This window comes from Trachurus japonicus, chromosome 10, assembly GCF_045865225.1.
Source record: "Trachurus japonicus isolate A0001 chromosome 10, Traja_1.0".
NCBI classification, from domain to species: domain Eukaryota; kingdom Metazoa; phylum Chordata; class Actinopteri; order Carangiformes; family Carangidae; genus Trachurus; species Trachurus japonicus.
This window is the reverse complement of record NC_140916.1, coordinates 24,254,394-24,270,158: the sequence shown is the minus strand read 5'-3', so window position 1 is coordinate 24,270,158 and position 15,765 is coordinate 24,254,394. Positions and strand designations below refer to the sequence as shown.

The window sequence follows — 15,765 nt, the reverse complement described above, 5'->3', positions numbered from 1 at the left end:
CAAAGCCACGGACAGATGGAGATAATTATTACTTTATTAATAAACAAGCAAACTGATTACATCCCATAGGTAATATTAACAAAGAGAGAGCACATCAACACATTTTTTCTTTCTTTTGCATCATATTGATGTCAACGGCCTTTGGTATTTGTAGTACGAATGTGCTATTTCACAAAATGGCCAGTAGGTGTCACTCTTTTCCCGCAAACTGAACAGGACAACCCCACAGTGAGGCAGGTAGGTACTAAACTCTGACAAATGCTGGAGCAGCAAGTGCTCACTCAACTATGAAAAGTTGTTCTAATAGTTCTCATGAAACAACAGTGATGAACTGAAGCATTTAAACAACACATGACCTGTGATGTGCGGACGGATCGATAGTGAAAGCAGCGGCCTGGCCCTGGGTGCAGCGACAGCAGACATGCGCCTTCAGCCCGACCCCCTCCTCCGGCTGACGGTCATGTGATACTGCTGCCTCGTCTCTGTCGCTGCAGCAGCTGGGCAGAGGTGGACTTACCTCAAGTCAAAAGTTTCTACTCTCAGGGTGTTTTTTTGGTTTGAAACTGAACAAGTACCATGGCGGAGCTGCGGTTTGTGATCGCCATGTCGGTGGTGACCCTGTTCTGGGCCCTGGTCGGAGGAGTGGTGCCGCTCTTCATCCCCAAAGGACCAAACAGAGGGTAAGTTTGTTAGCTTCGCTTTAGCTCTCCGCTAACTGAGTTTTTATTGTAGTTGTCCCGTGACTTTCTTTCCATGTCTGTAGACATACAGTGCAGAAGACGTTAGTTAAATAAGTTTCCCAACTTTATCTAACAATTTCAGTAGTATAAACGCTGCGACAGTCGCCACTTGTTGGAAAGTAAAACTTTGTGTTTGCTAACTGAAGCTAATTTGACATCAACTTCTTCCTGTTTGAGTCTGTAGACCCTCTGTAAACAAAATGATCTTAACGTGTCAAGGGGTCTCCTATAACTCATCTATACTTTCTTGCCTTTACATTAAGGCACCAAACTTAGGGGTTAATGTACTTAATCGCTGGAAAGTCTGCTTAATAATGCAACTTCCCTTATTGCCCGTGTGTCACTATCACGAGACCAAGCTGTGTTGGCTAAAGAAAGGCTTGTGCTGTGTTTGAAAACCATTAATGCAGAGCCAAGAGGTCAAATATGTCATTTAAAATCATTCTTCTGCTGTTTTCACAGAGTGATTGTCACAATGCTGGTGTTGACTGCAGTTTGCTGCTACCTGTTGTAAGTATTCATCCATGAACAATGATTGCTCCAACATTATGTTGTAGTGGTTTTAGATACTGTATTAAGATTAAGAGTCAGAAGACTATTTGTATAATTATTTATATATATATTTTTTATTATAAAAAGAAATCAAGGGACAGTAGTACATAGGCTATCAATAGACACTTTCATGTAGATATGTAGGACTATAGCATCAGCTAATTTAAAATTTGTATACATACAAATGTACGTAAGCATAAAAAGGTCACCAGGCGGCCCCGTCTCCAGCATCATTCACAACAACTAGACAAATACACAGAAATTATAGGATACAAATATCAGATACATTAAGTACACATGACAATGCAGAAAGTCCCATGACTTAGGATTTAAATTCAGTGTGGGTGCAGTTTTGATTTTTCAGTAGCCAAATTTTTAAATGCTTCGTAAAAGAGGTAGGGCTATGTGATATAGATCACCTAATCCATCCAACTATTAGGCATCTGCCTTAATAATCTATTATTGAAGTAATTTGTCAGTCAAAAATATTAATTTTTTTTTCTTCTAGTTTCTGGGATGTGAGGATGTGCTGCTTCTCTTTGTCCTAAAATAAAATAAAATAAAAATAAACTGAATAGTCTGGGGTTTCTGACTGTTGTCGGAGGAGGCAGTGTGTCACCGTGGGCTAATCTTAAATTATGGTCCAAGTAAAAAAGGAAATGTAGGCCCCAGTTTCCACAAGTGCTTGTTGGTTCAGCTGCAGTGGTTTCTCCTTTCAACATCCTGATATTTGTTCAGTAATGTCAAAATAAGACACCAGTTGTAATTGGAGATGGTATTAGCATGCATATACCTTGTATTTCTGCTCTGTGATAAAATATTTATGTTCGCAACTTGGTGCAAGCATGCATATAGTATTATGTTACATGTCAGCTGGGCAAAAGAGGGCAGCAGAGACAAAGCAGTGTCGCAGCCAAGTGAAGTCATTTGGCAAAGGCCCTCAGTATGAGGCTGGTAGAATATACAGCAGGATGTTTTGTCATTAAAGATGTAGGCCTGATTTCAGGTTGGTTTTTTTGGGGGGGGTTTTCCAAATTACTGCTTTGAAAGATATTTTGAAGTGCAAGTTTTGTTGCTGAGAAGTCTTTGTATTGTCAGACATGGTCTTACTATCCCTTCTCTCTACCAGCTGGTTGATAGCAATTCTGGCCCAGCTAAACCCACTTTTTGGGCCTTCTCTGTCCACTGACGCCATCTGGTACCTGAACTATCACTGGGATTAGTTTACATTTCCAGGACTCCTGACCATGCAGGTAAACTTCACACTCTGGAAGACCAAAGACCACCTTTTTACATTTAATGTGGTAACATTATTTGTTGGCTGTAGATAATCAGTCATTATTATTTGCGTGTTTTTTGTTTAAACTATTTATTGAAACATTTCTCTGCAGGGGAGGACTTGACACTGCTGTATACCAATGGATGTTTGCTAGTCACTTCATGAACAGATCTTTCCCTTTGAATCACCCTAAATTCAAAGGTGTGTGTGATTATTGAATGATGCCCCCACTGGTGCCTTGTACAAAAACAATTCCCAAAGGACTTCAGAGAGATCTCACTGAATGTGCTTTACTTTAAATTAAAGCAGCCCTCACTTACTGTTGTGTGGTTTCTATATTGTGTGTATATTGTGTTAATGCTATTGTTGGTATGAATGAGCTTGCCTTTAAATGGTTGATGACTTGTGTGTTGATGTGCTCTCTCTTTGTTAATATTACCTATGGGATGTAATCAGTTTGCTTGTTTATTAATAAAGTAATAATTATCTCCATCTGTCCGTGGCTTTGGGATTTTGTGTTGCCTAATATACAAGCTTGTGCCCAATTTTCAGAGTTAAAAAAAAAAGCAAATAATACATTTCCTACCTTTTTAATGTTCTGCATATAGTCTTGTTTGTGTCACACACACAGAAACACACACACACAAGAATATATTAGACTTTAAACACCAAATGGCTATAATTAATAGGGTAGGCATGTTTTATATAGCCCACTTTAAAGAAAAAAATAAGCGTCTGTGCCTGTGTTTTTATTGTTTGATCAAATTAAATGTACTGTTGCACCTTATATCGTTTGCTTACTCCTGGTTTTATTCCCCATAAGCGCTGTATATTTCATGATAACGTCACAAAATGTATTTAGTTTGGTTGTACGGAGAAAGCTGCCAGTCGCAGTTCAAATCGGGCTTCCTGCTTTCCGTAGTTTGACTGAGCTACGTTGGCAAACATGGCGTCACTCGATGTCCACGTCCGAATATGTGAACAAGAAATACTCAAATATGACTTGGAAATCAAAGCTTTCATCCAGGTGCGAGTATTGATTTGGTAAGACTGCTTAGTGCCAGGTTACAAAACGAGAGGCTGTGACCTTGTCATGAAGAAGAGCCGTGGTTTAGCGGGACAGCGGCTGCTCTCAGCCGGTCACCGACACCACAGCCGCTGCGCCGGTGTTCAGCTGCCGGTGCTGGAAGACGCTGCTCTTCGCTCTGCGATAACTTAGGTTTACCAACCGAGCTAAGATACTTGTATGAGGTGGGAAATGAACAACCAGCACAGTAAGATGGCTACATAGATAGACAACTTAAGCTTATTTCGTTATGGAGAGGAGATGAAACCAATAGGAGGTTGGATATAGCCTACCTCCTTCCTCCTTGTGCTTTAAATGTGTGTCCACAGTCACCAGGTGTTGGCTCTCACTGATTAGACAGTTTCTATTAGGCTATCTGCCTAGGCCTTGTTTTTAAACATTTACTACATTGTAGTCATATGTGAGAGTTTCTACCTGAAGACAGAACAAGCTGGTAGGTTGGTTGGTTGATTGCTTTTATGATTAATCAACAATTTGATTAGAAATCTTAAAATATTTACTGTGATGGGGTTTCTCTGATTAACTGCAATTCTCAGTTTTATGTATAAATTGAATTAGTTTTCTGACCACTGGCTGACCCAATCTAGACAACCGAAGGACGTTTTTTATTATCTTCTTAATTTTTAAGGGTAACAATTAATGTTAAAGATGAATGGATTTAGATTTAGTTTTGTTTTTGAAAGTTACCAGAGCAGACACGGTTTCAAACACTTAAATTCTACTCATTCTTCATCCCAAGAGAGCAACACTGTTTATTCTCAAATCTCTCTTTCTCAAGTCCAACATGTTTATACCAGTAACTTCACCCAGCAGTGATCAGGAGACATGGACTTCATGTTATTCCTAACTCATTGTCTCTCTAGGATATCAATGAGTGCACAGGTCCTCAAAGCAAGCTGACAGAGCTGAACGCAGATGTGAAGAAGAGTTTCCACAATCTCAGACAGCGGATTCAGGTAAAAGATACTGTTAATGAATACGTCTCTTACACAACATGTGCATGATAATGATACAAAGTGTAACTTGGAGTACACCTAAAACCGAACAAAGTCAGCCCTTATTCCTCATATTTGTGGCTCTTAATTTAGCATTGTGTCCCAGCATTGCTGATTTCAGATGAGACATGTCAATACTAAACAAGAAAATATGACTGTCTTATACCTTTCTGAGAGCTACAAAATAAAATCTTATAAAATATATGGGCGATTCCACCAAAAGAGTGCCATTTCTGTCCCCAGCATATTAAATGTATAAAAACATGTAATAATATAATATAAATTGCATTTAATTAATAAACAAAGCACCATACACATGAATCACAGTAGAAATTAAAGATATATAATTTTTAATTACTATAAAAAGGCTTTCAAAGCACTGAAACATAGCCTTTGTTGCATGTCCCCAGAGCCAAACGCTATAGTTTACCACAATGCATTATGAATAAAATCCTTCTAAAATCTCATTTTTTTTGCATATTAGTGTGACTTTATATTATATCTACACTTATATAACATTTTTTAAATTTAAACCTAATTATATTTTGGTTAAAATTCACATTTTAGTCCCGTCCCCAGGTTTTCACTCAGTGCTGTTACCCGGACACATTCTACACTCTAAAAGTTTTGGATCATTCCACCAGTGACATGTTCTGCTGGAAGTGACATCATTTAGGTCTTTTGAAAGTCATGGGAAGACCAAAATTAAATTCTGTAATTTATTTTTCCTGAAATTGAATGATATTGTAGCTATGTCAGGGTCCGTCACTCTTAAAACTCATTCCTGTTACCTAAATTATCTCTAGACAGTGTTTGTTGATATCAAAAGTAAAATATTCAGTTAAATCCTAAGAATGTGCTCTGTGTGCTCAAGCTGTTAGTATAGATGCTATTTGGCTAGATTTCACACAATTGCTGATTTTATGCAAAAAACTCATTGCTGTTACCCTCATTGCTGTTACTTTTTCTTCAAAAATGCAATTATAAAAGCAGCAATAAATTAAATAAAGTAGCCTGAGATTGACCAGTACTCATTTTGAATGAGTAAATGTGTATATTAAAAAATTCTATACTGAAATGGAATGAAAAATGAAGTTTAATTTTTAAGAGTTACAATGAGCAAATGGCACTCTTTTGGCGGAATGACCCATATATCTGGTCCAAGTTTAGGGCAGTGGATCAGCATACAAGTATTTGAAACTCTCACTCAAATAAAATGTCAGTGACTGATGGGATATTTGTCAATGTTGTTCAGGTATATGTTTAATTAATGTTTATTTTGTCATGTTTTGGTGTACTGGAATGTGATCATCTAGAAAATCATCTATAAGGCTGAGAAAATGTCTGTGCTGTATGGTGTCTTTGACAGGATTTGGAGCAGATGGCGATGGAGCAAGACAAAGAGTCGGAGAAACAGGCTTTGATCAGTCAAGTAGACGGACACAAGAAACAGATGCTGAGGTAATGTCTTTTAGTTTAGTCTTTTAGTTGGAAATCTTCCCATTTCCTAAGTTGTCGCAGTCAACTGTTGTATATATTCTCGCATTTCTGTGTTGATAATGCTGCTAAACTTGTTAAATGCTGAATGTGCTTTTTTCATTTTTGTATAATTTTCAGTAACCAGACAGCTTGGAGGAAAGCCAACCTCGCCAGCAAACTGTCCATAGACAATATGGAAAAGCAGGCACTTCTTAATGGATCGGACAGCACTGTGAGACAGAGGTCAGTGGCTCCTGATGGTTAGAGATGGTCAGGCATCCATATTATTTTTCAGTACGTGTATTATAGTTAGAAGAATACATTGTTTTTCACATCTACTATTAATCAGCCTTAGGACAGTTATCAAATTTTCTTCTATGTCTTTCTCAGGAAGATGACCAAAGAGGGCCTGGCCCAGACAACCAGCGACATTACAGAAAACCTCATGAACATCAGCCGGATGATGGCCCAGCAGGTTCAACAGACCGAAGAATCCATAACATCGCTAGGTTAGTAAAGGACAGTCAGGATTATGCTGTTTCTGTCAAATACCAAAAATTAAGTATTTTATTGGACTTAAAAACTTAAAGGGATAGTTCAACATTTTGGCAAATTTGCCATAATCCCTTTAGTTATAGCAGTTTGTTACCTTTATTTGTCGGTGAAAGCTATTTTTAGAATGGCGGAGCAGAGCCGCGAGCTGCTCAGAGCTACGCTGCGGAGGCTAATGGGATTTCTTGGTTTCCCTCATCAAACTCATCAAATACACAATCCAATAACTCCAAAACACTCTGGTGGACAAGTTGTGACGTGCACATTCACCACACTATGAGTTAATAACGAAACATAACAAGACAGAGTTGTTTTCAAGGCAAATGCAGAGACTGCTTGCTGAAAAACAGCCCACGACGGGAACATGAGCGTTTTTGCATGAATTTACCTTGAAAACAACTCTGTCTCCTATCATTCCGTTATTATCTCATAGCGTGGTGAATGTGCAGGTCACAACTTGTCCACGAGAGCATTTTGGAGATGTTGGATTGTGTATTTGATGAGTTCGAGGGAAACCAAAAAAATCCCATGAGCCTCCGTAGCGTAGCTCTGAGCGGCTCGTGGGATTATGGCAATGGGCCAATTTGCCAAACTGTTGAACTATCCCTTTAAAGCAGTTAACGTGGTTTAATGCACACCATCTAGCCCCAACGTTTGGCTTAAAACCGTTTTTCTCTTCTGTTTTAAGCAACCTCCTCAAGGACAATCCAAGAGACCAATGAAGAGTTCAAAGCCATGACGGGGACCATTCAGCTCGGGAGGAAACTCATCACCAAGTACAACCGCAGGGAGCTCACTGATAAGCTGCTCATCTTCCTGGCGTTGGCTCTCTTCCTCGCCACAGTCCTCTACATCCTTAAGAAGAGACTTTTCCCCTTCCTGTAGACCAGGTACCTCAGTGGAGCTCTCCCACAATCACATACAGTAGCTTCTATAGTCAGCACAAATGATTTACACCGTTCTGAAAGTGGTGTGTCACGTTACACACACACACATTAGTGTCTGCTCAGTGGAATGTGGTCTGCTCATTCAACCTACCTGCGGCGCTTCTAAGGGTGAAATATTGTCCACAAAGAGGAAGACAAGCCTCCCCACCTTTAGCTCCCTATAATGTTTTATTTATTGAAAAGATTTACATTTGCATATTTTTGTCGAAGAGGTTGTGCAAGGAAGTCAGTTTTTAGGTAGTGAGACAGTAATGCTGTGCATCGCTGTCAATCAAGTCAGACATGGAAGGAGTGGCGACATACAAATCTTTTCACACATTCCTGTGAAGCATCCAGCGCAGTTTTTCTAGTCATTTTAACAATGATGTGAATGGTACCAAAAACTGTATTTAATGGAGCAACAGAGCCAAGAGCTGTAAAACTCAAAGCATAACACATGATGGTGAGTTCTCACGTAGAGGGAGTTGGATTAAAATTAGCAGAAAAAAACAGCCATAGATATGAGTTCAACATACTCGCTTGAATGCCAGTTATGAAAACAAAATTTACGAGGACTAAAAAATGTCACAAAAACAGATGTTAAGAAAATGGTCTTTTCATCTATTTGTCAGTAACACATTAGCAAAGATACTATATGTAACATTCAGAAAATGCCTATGTTGATGACACAGGTTGCTGCTAAGTGAACTGCAGCTTCTTGTTGCTCATCCCTGCACACATGTCAGAGCAGTGACATGAACATGAACTATTAGCTTAATTTGAGACTATAGACTAACAGAGCGTGAAAGCAATTTTACTTACTTTTATTTTTTTAACTTTTTAAAATAGGATTTCTAGAAATGAATATTGTTGTCAGCTATAGTTAGCACAATGGAGGTCAGTGCCATGACAACACCAACTAGACAGAATGGCATAAATATGTTGCCATATTTTATTGTTGACACAATGGTTTCTGTCAGAACTCACACTTTGTTCATGCACTTATCTTTCAGCTAAATCAAACAGATGTTTTGTATAGTAATACTACAGTACTGAATGGGTCTAGGTGGAGTCAAACAACAGTGATATTAAACTAACATAAGTTATAAACAATAACTTATAGGTTGTCCTGAGTGGAATAAGTAATCTCCAGTAGACTGGAGACTGATGAGAGAGCGTACGAGGGAACCAGCATACAAATCTTTGGCCCAAGTGTTTGGCACAGAAATCGGTCCACATGCTGTCGCCACATTCTGTTCACACAATAGCATTTAAAGTCATCAATTAAGGCATTTTATCTGAATGTATTAGTACATTTAGTTTGACTCACATTTCTTACATATAGTACCTTTTTACCTATTACAACCATTTCGCCAGGTTTTCATCTGATATCATTAAGTCATTGCAAGTCATGTACAAGTGTTTTTGGGGTAATTGTTATTTATAATTACATACTGTATAAATTCTATGAGGTATAATTAGTAACACATTGTAATTAGCTAATGCTATTTTTGAGAGTATAAATATTTAAATGTTTTGTTTGTTTTTTTTTAACTTTATTATGATTCAAGCCAATCTGCACCCACTCACTGTTTGTACTCCACATGCTCAGTAATCAGAGTGGTTCTCTATACTGTAGCTGCACTTAAACCTGTGCCTATATGTATTATTCAGATGGCACACAGACCAAAAAAAACTGTATTCTGAGTAAGCATCACAACAGTCCCCTCTGCCTCTACCCATGTCTGCCTGTCTCTGGTCTGCAGAGCAGCAGAAAAGCTCAGAAAGCAGTGAGCAGTCATCACACTGGCAGAGATAGAGCAGCATGCATCCCTGTCTTTCTTCAGATAAGACCCGGAAAAGCAGATTATTCCGACCCGTTTCTCTCTCCCATTCCATTGTGGGTGCAGGTCGAGGGGGGATATTTTTAGGTTTGTGTGGCGCTGTTATCTGACATTGCCTTTTCAGCACCTCAGAGGAGAGGGTGACCAGAGGAGCTACATGACCTTGCTACCCTCTCTGCAATTGCCTGGCATTGCCATTATGTTAAATATCTGTAAATGCTCTCGGTATTGATGATCAATAAACACACAGTCTTCTGGCCTGATGTTTGACACGTGTGTCACGTGTGTTTGTGGTTGTGTATTGTTTAAACTGAGGTAGAAGACTAGTATGTGTGTGTGTGTGTGTGTGTGGGGAGACTGGAGAGGCATACGTAAGCATCTCTTACTGGGGTAAAGTGGTGGCAGTTGGGCAGAGCCAGTTCTCAACCTGTTCATATAACTGCACACTTAGGCGAGGCCTCAGGCTCTCTGTCAAGCAAATTGGTCTATTCTTGCATTTAGCACCGCGATAGTGTCAATCAAGTGTTTGGGTTTGTATCTGGACAAGTGGCCGGGGATCTCAGGGACGCAAACTTGGCATCAAACTGATGATGTAAACACAGGAAGCAAACGCCAGGAGTCTCAACGACTCCACATTCATGTAGTAAATTTGACAGTCGGACGCATGTTTCGCTCAGTTAGTATTTAAATAATATTTAATTATTATCAGTGTTTTTAACTGAATCTATTCAAATTTCCCAAATGAAAGAAAGTATCACTCACCAAGGTGTCAAAAAGGAAACATTTAATGTTCAACTGTACTTTTCAAAAATCTCAAATGTCCTGATATTTACAAGTACAGAGAAAAGGCTGGTGACTTTGAGGAAGGCTGTTGCATCTATGTAGAAATTACCTATACACACATTTTAAGTCATTTAAATGAGAAGTTTCCTTAAATAACATAGAGTTAGTAACAGCATTTCCATTAGAACCTGATTTTAAACATTTTAAAACACGTCAAGGTCACGGCTGAGAGCCGCCTGTGTCCCTGAAGCTTTGAAACACGTGTGTACATGAGTCTGACAGCAGGTTGTTAAAAGTCTAAACTTTTCAAACCTTTTCACCCTGTTTGAGCAGATTGAAGGAAGCTCCCTAACAGCCACTTGAACATTTAAACCAGACACAAACCATTACAAGGTTGTATAGGTTTTATAGATGTTAGGCTCCTTAATGCACATCCATAACCACCTCACCTTTTAGGAGACCCAGAGGCGCAGATTATTATAATTGATAGTCATCCTCGTGTTTTTTCTAAAAAAAAAAATTCTGAGTGCAATTTCAATTATCAAGGAATTAACAGGCAAGACTAAAATTGCGAATTATTTTTTTTACGAGGCAGAAATAATAGCCTAATAATAATGATGATAATAATGATGATAATATCCTATTATGAACTGACCATTTTCCGTGGCCGATCTCGCTACAGTTTTTTTTTTATTATTATTATAGGCTACGTCTTTCACTACTGAGAATACGGTCTTTTTTAGGAATAAAACTGAAGGAAAAAAATAGAAAATTGTGCAGCAAATTTAAATAAATTTTTAATTTAACTGAAACATGACAATAACCGATTAGTTGCACCGTTTGTGGTTGTAACTGTGTGCGTAAATTCCCAAAAGTAAATGAAAATGTAGCTCTTCAGACGAAAGTATGTGATGAAAACAAAAAAAACAACGGAAAAACTACCATAAGTACATAATTCAATACAAGAGCAGTTACATAAACTCCTCAATATCTTGACACGTTTAAAATGCATGCAGTCAGAAATGATCCTGTTATATGGAGTATCGACACATTGTCTCTTGTTCACCACGTCCTGATGCCGTGTAACGAGGAGACCCCGTTACTGGAGGAGAACGTGTTCTGCACATTATTCAGGTCTCCCACCCCAAAGTTCATGTAATTCCCGTTGTTGGAGGATCCTTGCATAGTTTGCATCGTGGCTGCGGGATAGTTACACGCATAGTTTGTGTTGCAGCCGGGACTGGTGTAGTTACTGAAAGCTGGATAGTTGTTGTAAGTGAAATGATTGATGTGGCCCATGCTGTAGGAGGGGTTGTAGGTGGCAGCCTCCGCCGCCAGACAGGGCTTCCCATCCCGCACCAGCACCGGCACCGACACCCTCCTGGGCGGCGGCAGGGACACCATCTCCAGGCTCTGGTCCTGCCTCTGCCGCTTGCACTTGTACCTCCTGTTCTGGAACCAGATCTTGACCTGGGTCGGGGTGAGTTTGAGCACCCCGGCCAGGTGGTCTCTCTCCGGAGCGGACAGGTACCTCTGCTGTTTGAAGCGGCGCTCCAGCTCGTACACCTGCGCCTGGGAGAAGAGGACCCGCGGCTTCCTGCGTCTCCGGGGCTTGGGCCGATCCGGATCCTCTGTTTTTATATCGTCCGCCTGCTCGGCAGGAGGACTGAACTCCTCTAAAGAAACCAGACAGAGAGAATCAAGAAAATAATCTGCATGAGTCACATGGATACTTTATTTCGGAGATTAATATCAATATTCAGAATGTTACCAGCATCAGCCTGTATGACACATCTGCGGTGTTGTTAATTCTGTCAAGTTTAATCGTTGACTTCCCTCGGCCACCCATGATGCATTGTGGCAGCTTTGAAGAAATCAATTTACACATGGGGCCTAATTAAATAATTGTATGTAATTTATGTTAATCATGCCAATGCAACTTTTGCAATCGATATTGATTTCATATTGATCAACAGATTACAGTCTAAATCCAGAATATAAAAGGCCGACAAACAAATCCAACATCAACTCCACTTTTTTATATTTATTTCTTACATATTAAACTACAGTTTAAAGGTGTATATATCTTGTAGAAGAAGAAAAAAATCCTTTTTACTGCTTTCGGTGACGTTGCTGCCAAGTGTCAGTTGCGTTTTGCACATAAATCAAATCACACGAGTCTGACCAGGCCTGATGCCTGGCCTGCAAACTGGGAGAAAAGTTTGACTTCACATCAACTCACCTTTTCTGCGTTTGGCCTCAAACGCGTCTGATTTCCCGTCCTTAACTAAATCCATCTCTAAGAGGGATTTCCCATAAAAGGCGGTGGCGAAGCTGAGCGCGTTGCCTCTGGCCGCTCTGGACTCGTACAGATCTTCTCCAAACAGCGAGGCGGCGGCGGACGACGTGTCCCGGAGAGGCTCCTGCTTCAGACGGGCCAGCATGCAGGAGGAGGAGGAGGATGGCGAGGAGGAGGTCGGCGCGGCGCTGCAGCAGTCCATACGTGAAGAAACGTCCAGGGGAGACACCAAAACGTCATGACTGTGCTCCAAGTTTAATATATCCTTTACTGAGAAGGGAGTGGACGTGCTGGGACTGGGAAACATTGCCAAGAAACTCAAAAAGAAAACCTATTAACCTGTCATATGGAGCACCAAAAAGATGTCAACAAACCTCCTCTCCTTCCTGGTAATATTTACTGGGTTGAAGTATTAGTTTGGTGTACCAGAGTGATCTTGAGTGAAGTGTGCATTTTGAATGTCAACCCTGTCTCCAAACTTTTTTTTTTTTGGCCTCCCTCTCCTGCCGGTGACGCAGGGAAGGAGGGGGGAGCCAGCGGGTCCCTCCGTATGGAGCCACTGCTACTCCCATTTCATGACGTAAAGTGATGTCTGGTAGCTACATGTTAGGCCTGATGTTACTTATAGGCCTATATTTATGTGTTCATTCACTGCAAAACACCCAACCAGTCCATAGGTTTTTATTCTTATTGCGATTCTGATGAATAGGCTACTTTTAATAAATCAGTAAATTTCTCCATCAAAATAACGAGACGTCCCTTGGTTTAAAATAATCACAAGTTGTATAAAATGATCAAAGTCACTTGATAAACATTGGTATTTTTCAGCTTTGTAGTTTGTCATTACGCACAATGCAAACTGCAGTTTACACACCCAGCAGATGATTTAGAAGAGTGTTTACACACATGTTCGAGTGCCAAGAAAAATTATTTATCCAACTCAGTCCACATCAAAATGCTATGATACCAAGTAAGCAGCTAAACTCGCATTATTTAGGTCACAGGGAGGAATTAACAGGGTGTCAGTGTGTCTGCCGAGCCTGATTGTGCGCGTGCGTGTGTATTTTGGGTGTCAGTCTGCGCCTCATCGGACGGGAAACTGAGCAGACTGAGCGTGAAAAAAGGAGGCGAGCAGACAACAGGTTTGGTCCCTGAACACAGAATCTGAGAGCAGGAGCGACACACTCCGCTGTCTGCCTCCAAGAGATTCTGGAGCCACTGTCTGCCTTATCAGGACGTGATAACAGATGACAACAAACCTGCTACACACATAACAAACCACACACACACATACCTCCCCACCCACGCTGCAGGCCAGGTTATCCTGACGAAGTGTCATATATGACACCCAAGCTTTAACCAATACAACTGCCCCGTTTTGTTGCCTTTCAGCTGTTTAATTTCACAATTTACATGATTTTTTTTTCTTTCTTCTTTTTTTTTTCTTCCAAATTTGGAGACAAACTATCCATTGAAGGTTTCAGCGAGCAGGACGCATCACGCCCAGGTGTGCACTCTGTAGCATTTAATCTGATAAGAAGATGTCAATTAAGCATAGAGTTCATAGATCACAATAACAATGTGCAAATCATTTCCCCGTGCAGCAGTAAAAATGGAGACAACTGTGCGTAATGACGCATAGCCTCCATGTGTTTCCCCCCGCACGGTTGGCACTAAACCTGCTATTAATGCCTGTGGAGACGGTCACAGGAGACAGACAGTATTATCGTTTGTTTTATCTTCAGCGTTTAGCACAGCCACGGGGTAAATGGGTCCCCCTGTCTCCGACCCAGCGATGGTGTTTATAGTTTTAAAGACTATTTGTGCGCGTCGCCGGCTGATGAATGACCGTAAAATCTTTCTCGGGCGCACTGAGAGTCAACACTGGCTGGGCTCTTGCTGTAATAATTGGCGAAATAAAGTAAACGCACAGGGGCGAAACACAAGACATGGAAAAATGTTTTCATCATGATTGATTCCCACTCGCCTTTCGCAGTTTTAGTGCAGTGTTTTGGTAGAGTTAACGTTTTCTCCGTCTTCTCTCTTTAATTGGGGGGGTTCAGGCCATTTATCCAGCAGGCTACCTCATTACTTATCCACTAAATTAAATACACATCCCACTGTATCTTCTTCATCATCTTCTACTGGATCGTGAACTATTTTGTCAACTGTAAATTGAACATGACAGGTCTGGCATGTGTTTCATATCCCTAATGCTCCGTCCTGCAGCAGCCTGTGGTCCCCTTTGACCTGTCTTTCTGCAGCACATCTCCGACTCAGATAAAGCTCCAGATAAGGTTGCTTAAAAACTTCCGCTGCACGAACGTGTGGGTATTTTGAGGGTTGCGTGTCATAGTGGGGAGCCTCTCCGTGCGCGTGTGTGTGTGTGTGTGTGTGTGTGTGTGAGAGAGAGAGATAGACAGAGAGAGAGAGAGCGAAATTAAATTGTTTGTGTCTTGCCTAAAAACTCCCCTGGACGCTTTAAGATGGTTGGTATTTTTTGCCCTGCAGCCTCTGGGTGATTTACGTCCATTAACTGTTTGGTAATTAGACTAATTAGGATTGAACAGTCTCGTTAAAATGTAATCCGGTTAAGAATGAACATAGCTAACGTTTTGCATTTCCTCCACAAAAACTGGTCAGCCCTGATACAAACAACGCAGACCTGTCTCAGTTCCACAAACTCCACCTTCAAAACTTGAAAGTTTTCGAGTAACCAGAATACATTTACTTTACACTTTAAAATGTAAAATTAATAAATCAAAGGGGAAAAAAGTACTTATTCTGAGGAACTGCATCTTGTTGAATTATATAGGTCCAGCTGCATTATTACCTATTATAAATTATATTAAAAGATTATTACTGTACAATATTTGGCTAATGTGTTAAACTTTTAATTAAGTTGCCATTAGTTTCCACTACTGGCTGGTTTAAATGTTTTACCCCCTGCTTAATTATATCTCTAATTTATATTTAACTTAATTGTAAATTGCTAAATAACAAATTTTCTCTGTAAAATAAATGTATTAAGTAATTAAATACAAATCTACAAAGGGCCTCAAAAGGTTTCTAAAGCTGGAAATGGTAATTAAAAATATTAGCATGTGGCTATAAATCCTACAGTAAAATAACAACAACAACAAAATGTTAAATGCATTAGAATAGTTCCAATTGTATTGTATTTATTTTATGCATACATTTAAGTATTTGCCTATTTATTTCTTCATTA

General features: G+C 40.0%; 3 protein-coding genes and 1 long non-coding RNA gene across 5 annotated transcripts; 2 read left to right on the top strand and 2 right to left on the bottom strand.

Annotated features, from left to right (window-relative positions):
- Positions 1–478: 478 nt before the first annotated feature.
- Positions 479–3,063, top strand: atp6v0e1 (ATPase H+ transporting V0 subunit e1). The gene is made up of 4 exons (XM_085788301.1): positions 479–680; positions 1,203–1,250; positions 2,422–2,545; positions 2,684–3,063. Exons 1-3 carry the CDS (start codon positions 577–579, stop codon positions 2,513–2,515), a joined length of 246 nt encoding a protein of 81 aa, XP_085644427.1. The 5' UTR covers positions 479–576; the 3' UTR covers positions 2,516–2,545; positions 2,684–3,063.
- LOC146980099 (uncharacterized) lies at positions 2,319–2,851 on the bottom strand. Its single transcript, XR_015036766.1, has 2 exons — positions 2,699–2,851; positions 2,319–2,559 (listed from the first exon to the last, which is right to left on the bottom strand). It is a non-coding gene; the product is annotated as an uncharacterized LOC146980099 (long non-coding RNA).
- A 395-nt stretch (positions 3,064–3,458) lies between the features above and the next one.
- On the top strand, positions 3,459–8,110 carry bnip1a (BCL2 interacting protein 1a). 2 transcript variants are annotated; one of them, XR_015036765.1, is made up of 7 exons: positions 3,459–3,598; positions 4,522–4,614; positions 6,023–6,114; positions 6,271–6,375; positions 6,523–6,641; positions 7,373–7,645; positions 7,679–7,834. XR_015036765.1 is itself a non-coding variant. In XM_085788300.1 (6 exons), the coding sequence occupies exons 1-6, from the start codon at positions 3,518–3,520 to the stop codon at positions 7,567–7,569; spliced, it is 687 nt and encodes a 228-aa protein (XP_085644426.1). In that variant the 5' UTR covers positions 3,459–3,517; the 3' UTR covers positions 7,570–8,110. The 2 variants fall into 2 exon arrangements, 1 of the variants encoding a protein (XP_085644426.1); XM_085788300.1 differs by having other exon boundaries at positions 7,373–8,110.
- Positions 8,111–11,111: 3,001 nt separating this feature from the next.
- On the bottom strand, positions 11,112–13,048 carry nkx2-5 (NK2 homeobox 5). The gene is made up of 2 exons (XM_085788755.1): positions 12,480–13,048; positions 11,112–11,913 (listed from the first exon to the last, which is right to left on the bottom strand). The coding sequence occupies exons 1-2, from the start codon at positions 12,841–12,843 to the stop codon at positions 11,300–11,302; spliced, it is 978 nt and encodes a 325-aa protein (XP_085644881.1). The 5' UTR covers positions 12,844–13,048; the 3' UTR covers positions 11,112–11,299.
- Positions 13,049–15,765: the final 2,717 nt, after the last annotated feature.

Coding starts and splice junctions, on each gene's coding strand:
- atp6v0e1 (XM_085788301.1), top strand. CDS start 577: ATGGCGGAGCTGCGGTTTGTGATCGCCATGTCGGTGGTGACCCTGTTC. Junction 681..1,202: donor CCCAAAGGACCAAACAGAGG/GTAAGTTTGTTA, acceptor CTGTTTTCACAG/AGTGATTGTCACAATGCTGG. Junction 1,251..2,421: donor GCAGTTTGCTGCTACCTGTT/GTAAGTATTCAT, acceptor TCTCTCTACCAG/CTGGTTGATAGCAATTCTGG.
- bnip1a (XM_085788300.1), top strand. CDS start 3,518: ATGGCGTCACTCGATGTCCACGTCCGAATATGTGAACAAGAAATACTC. Junction 6,376..6,522: donor GACAGCACTGTGAGACAGAG/GTCAGTGGCTCC, acceptor TGTCTTTCTCAG/GAAGATGACCAAAGAGGGCC. Junction 6,642..7,372: donor AGAATCCATAACATCGCTAG/GTTAGTAAAGGA, acceptor TTCTGTTTTAAG/CAACCTCCTCAAGGACAATC.
- nkx2-5 (XM_085788755.1), bottom strand. CDS start 12,843: ATGTTTCCCAGTCCCAGCACGTCCACTCCCTTCTCAGTAAAGGATATA. Junction 11,914..12,479: donor TGAGGCCAAACGCAGAAAAG/GTGAGTTGATGT, acceptor TGGTTTCTTTAG/AGGAGTTCAGTCCTCCTGCC.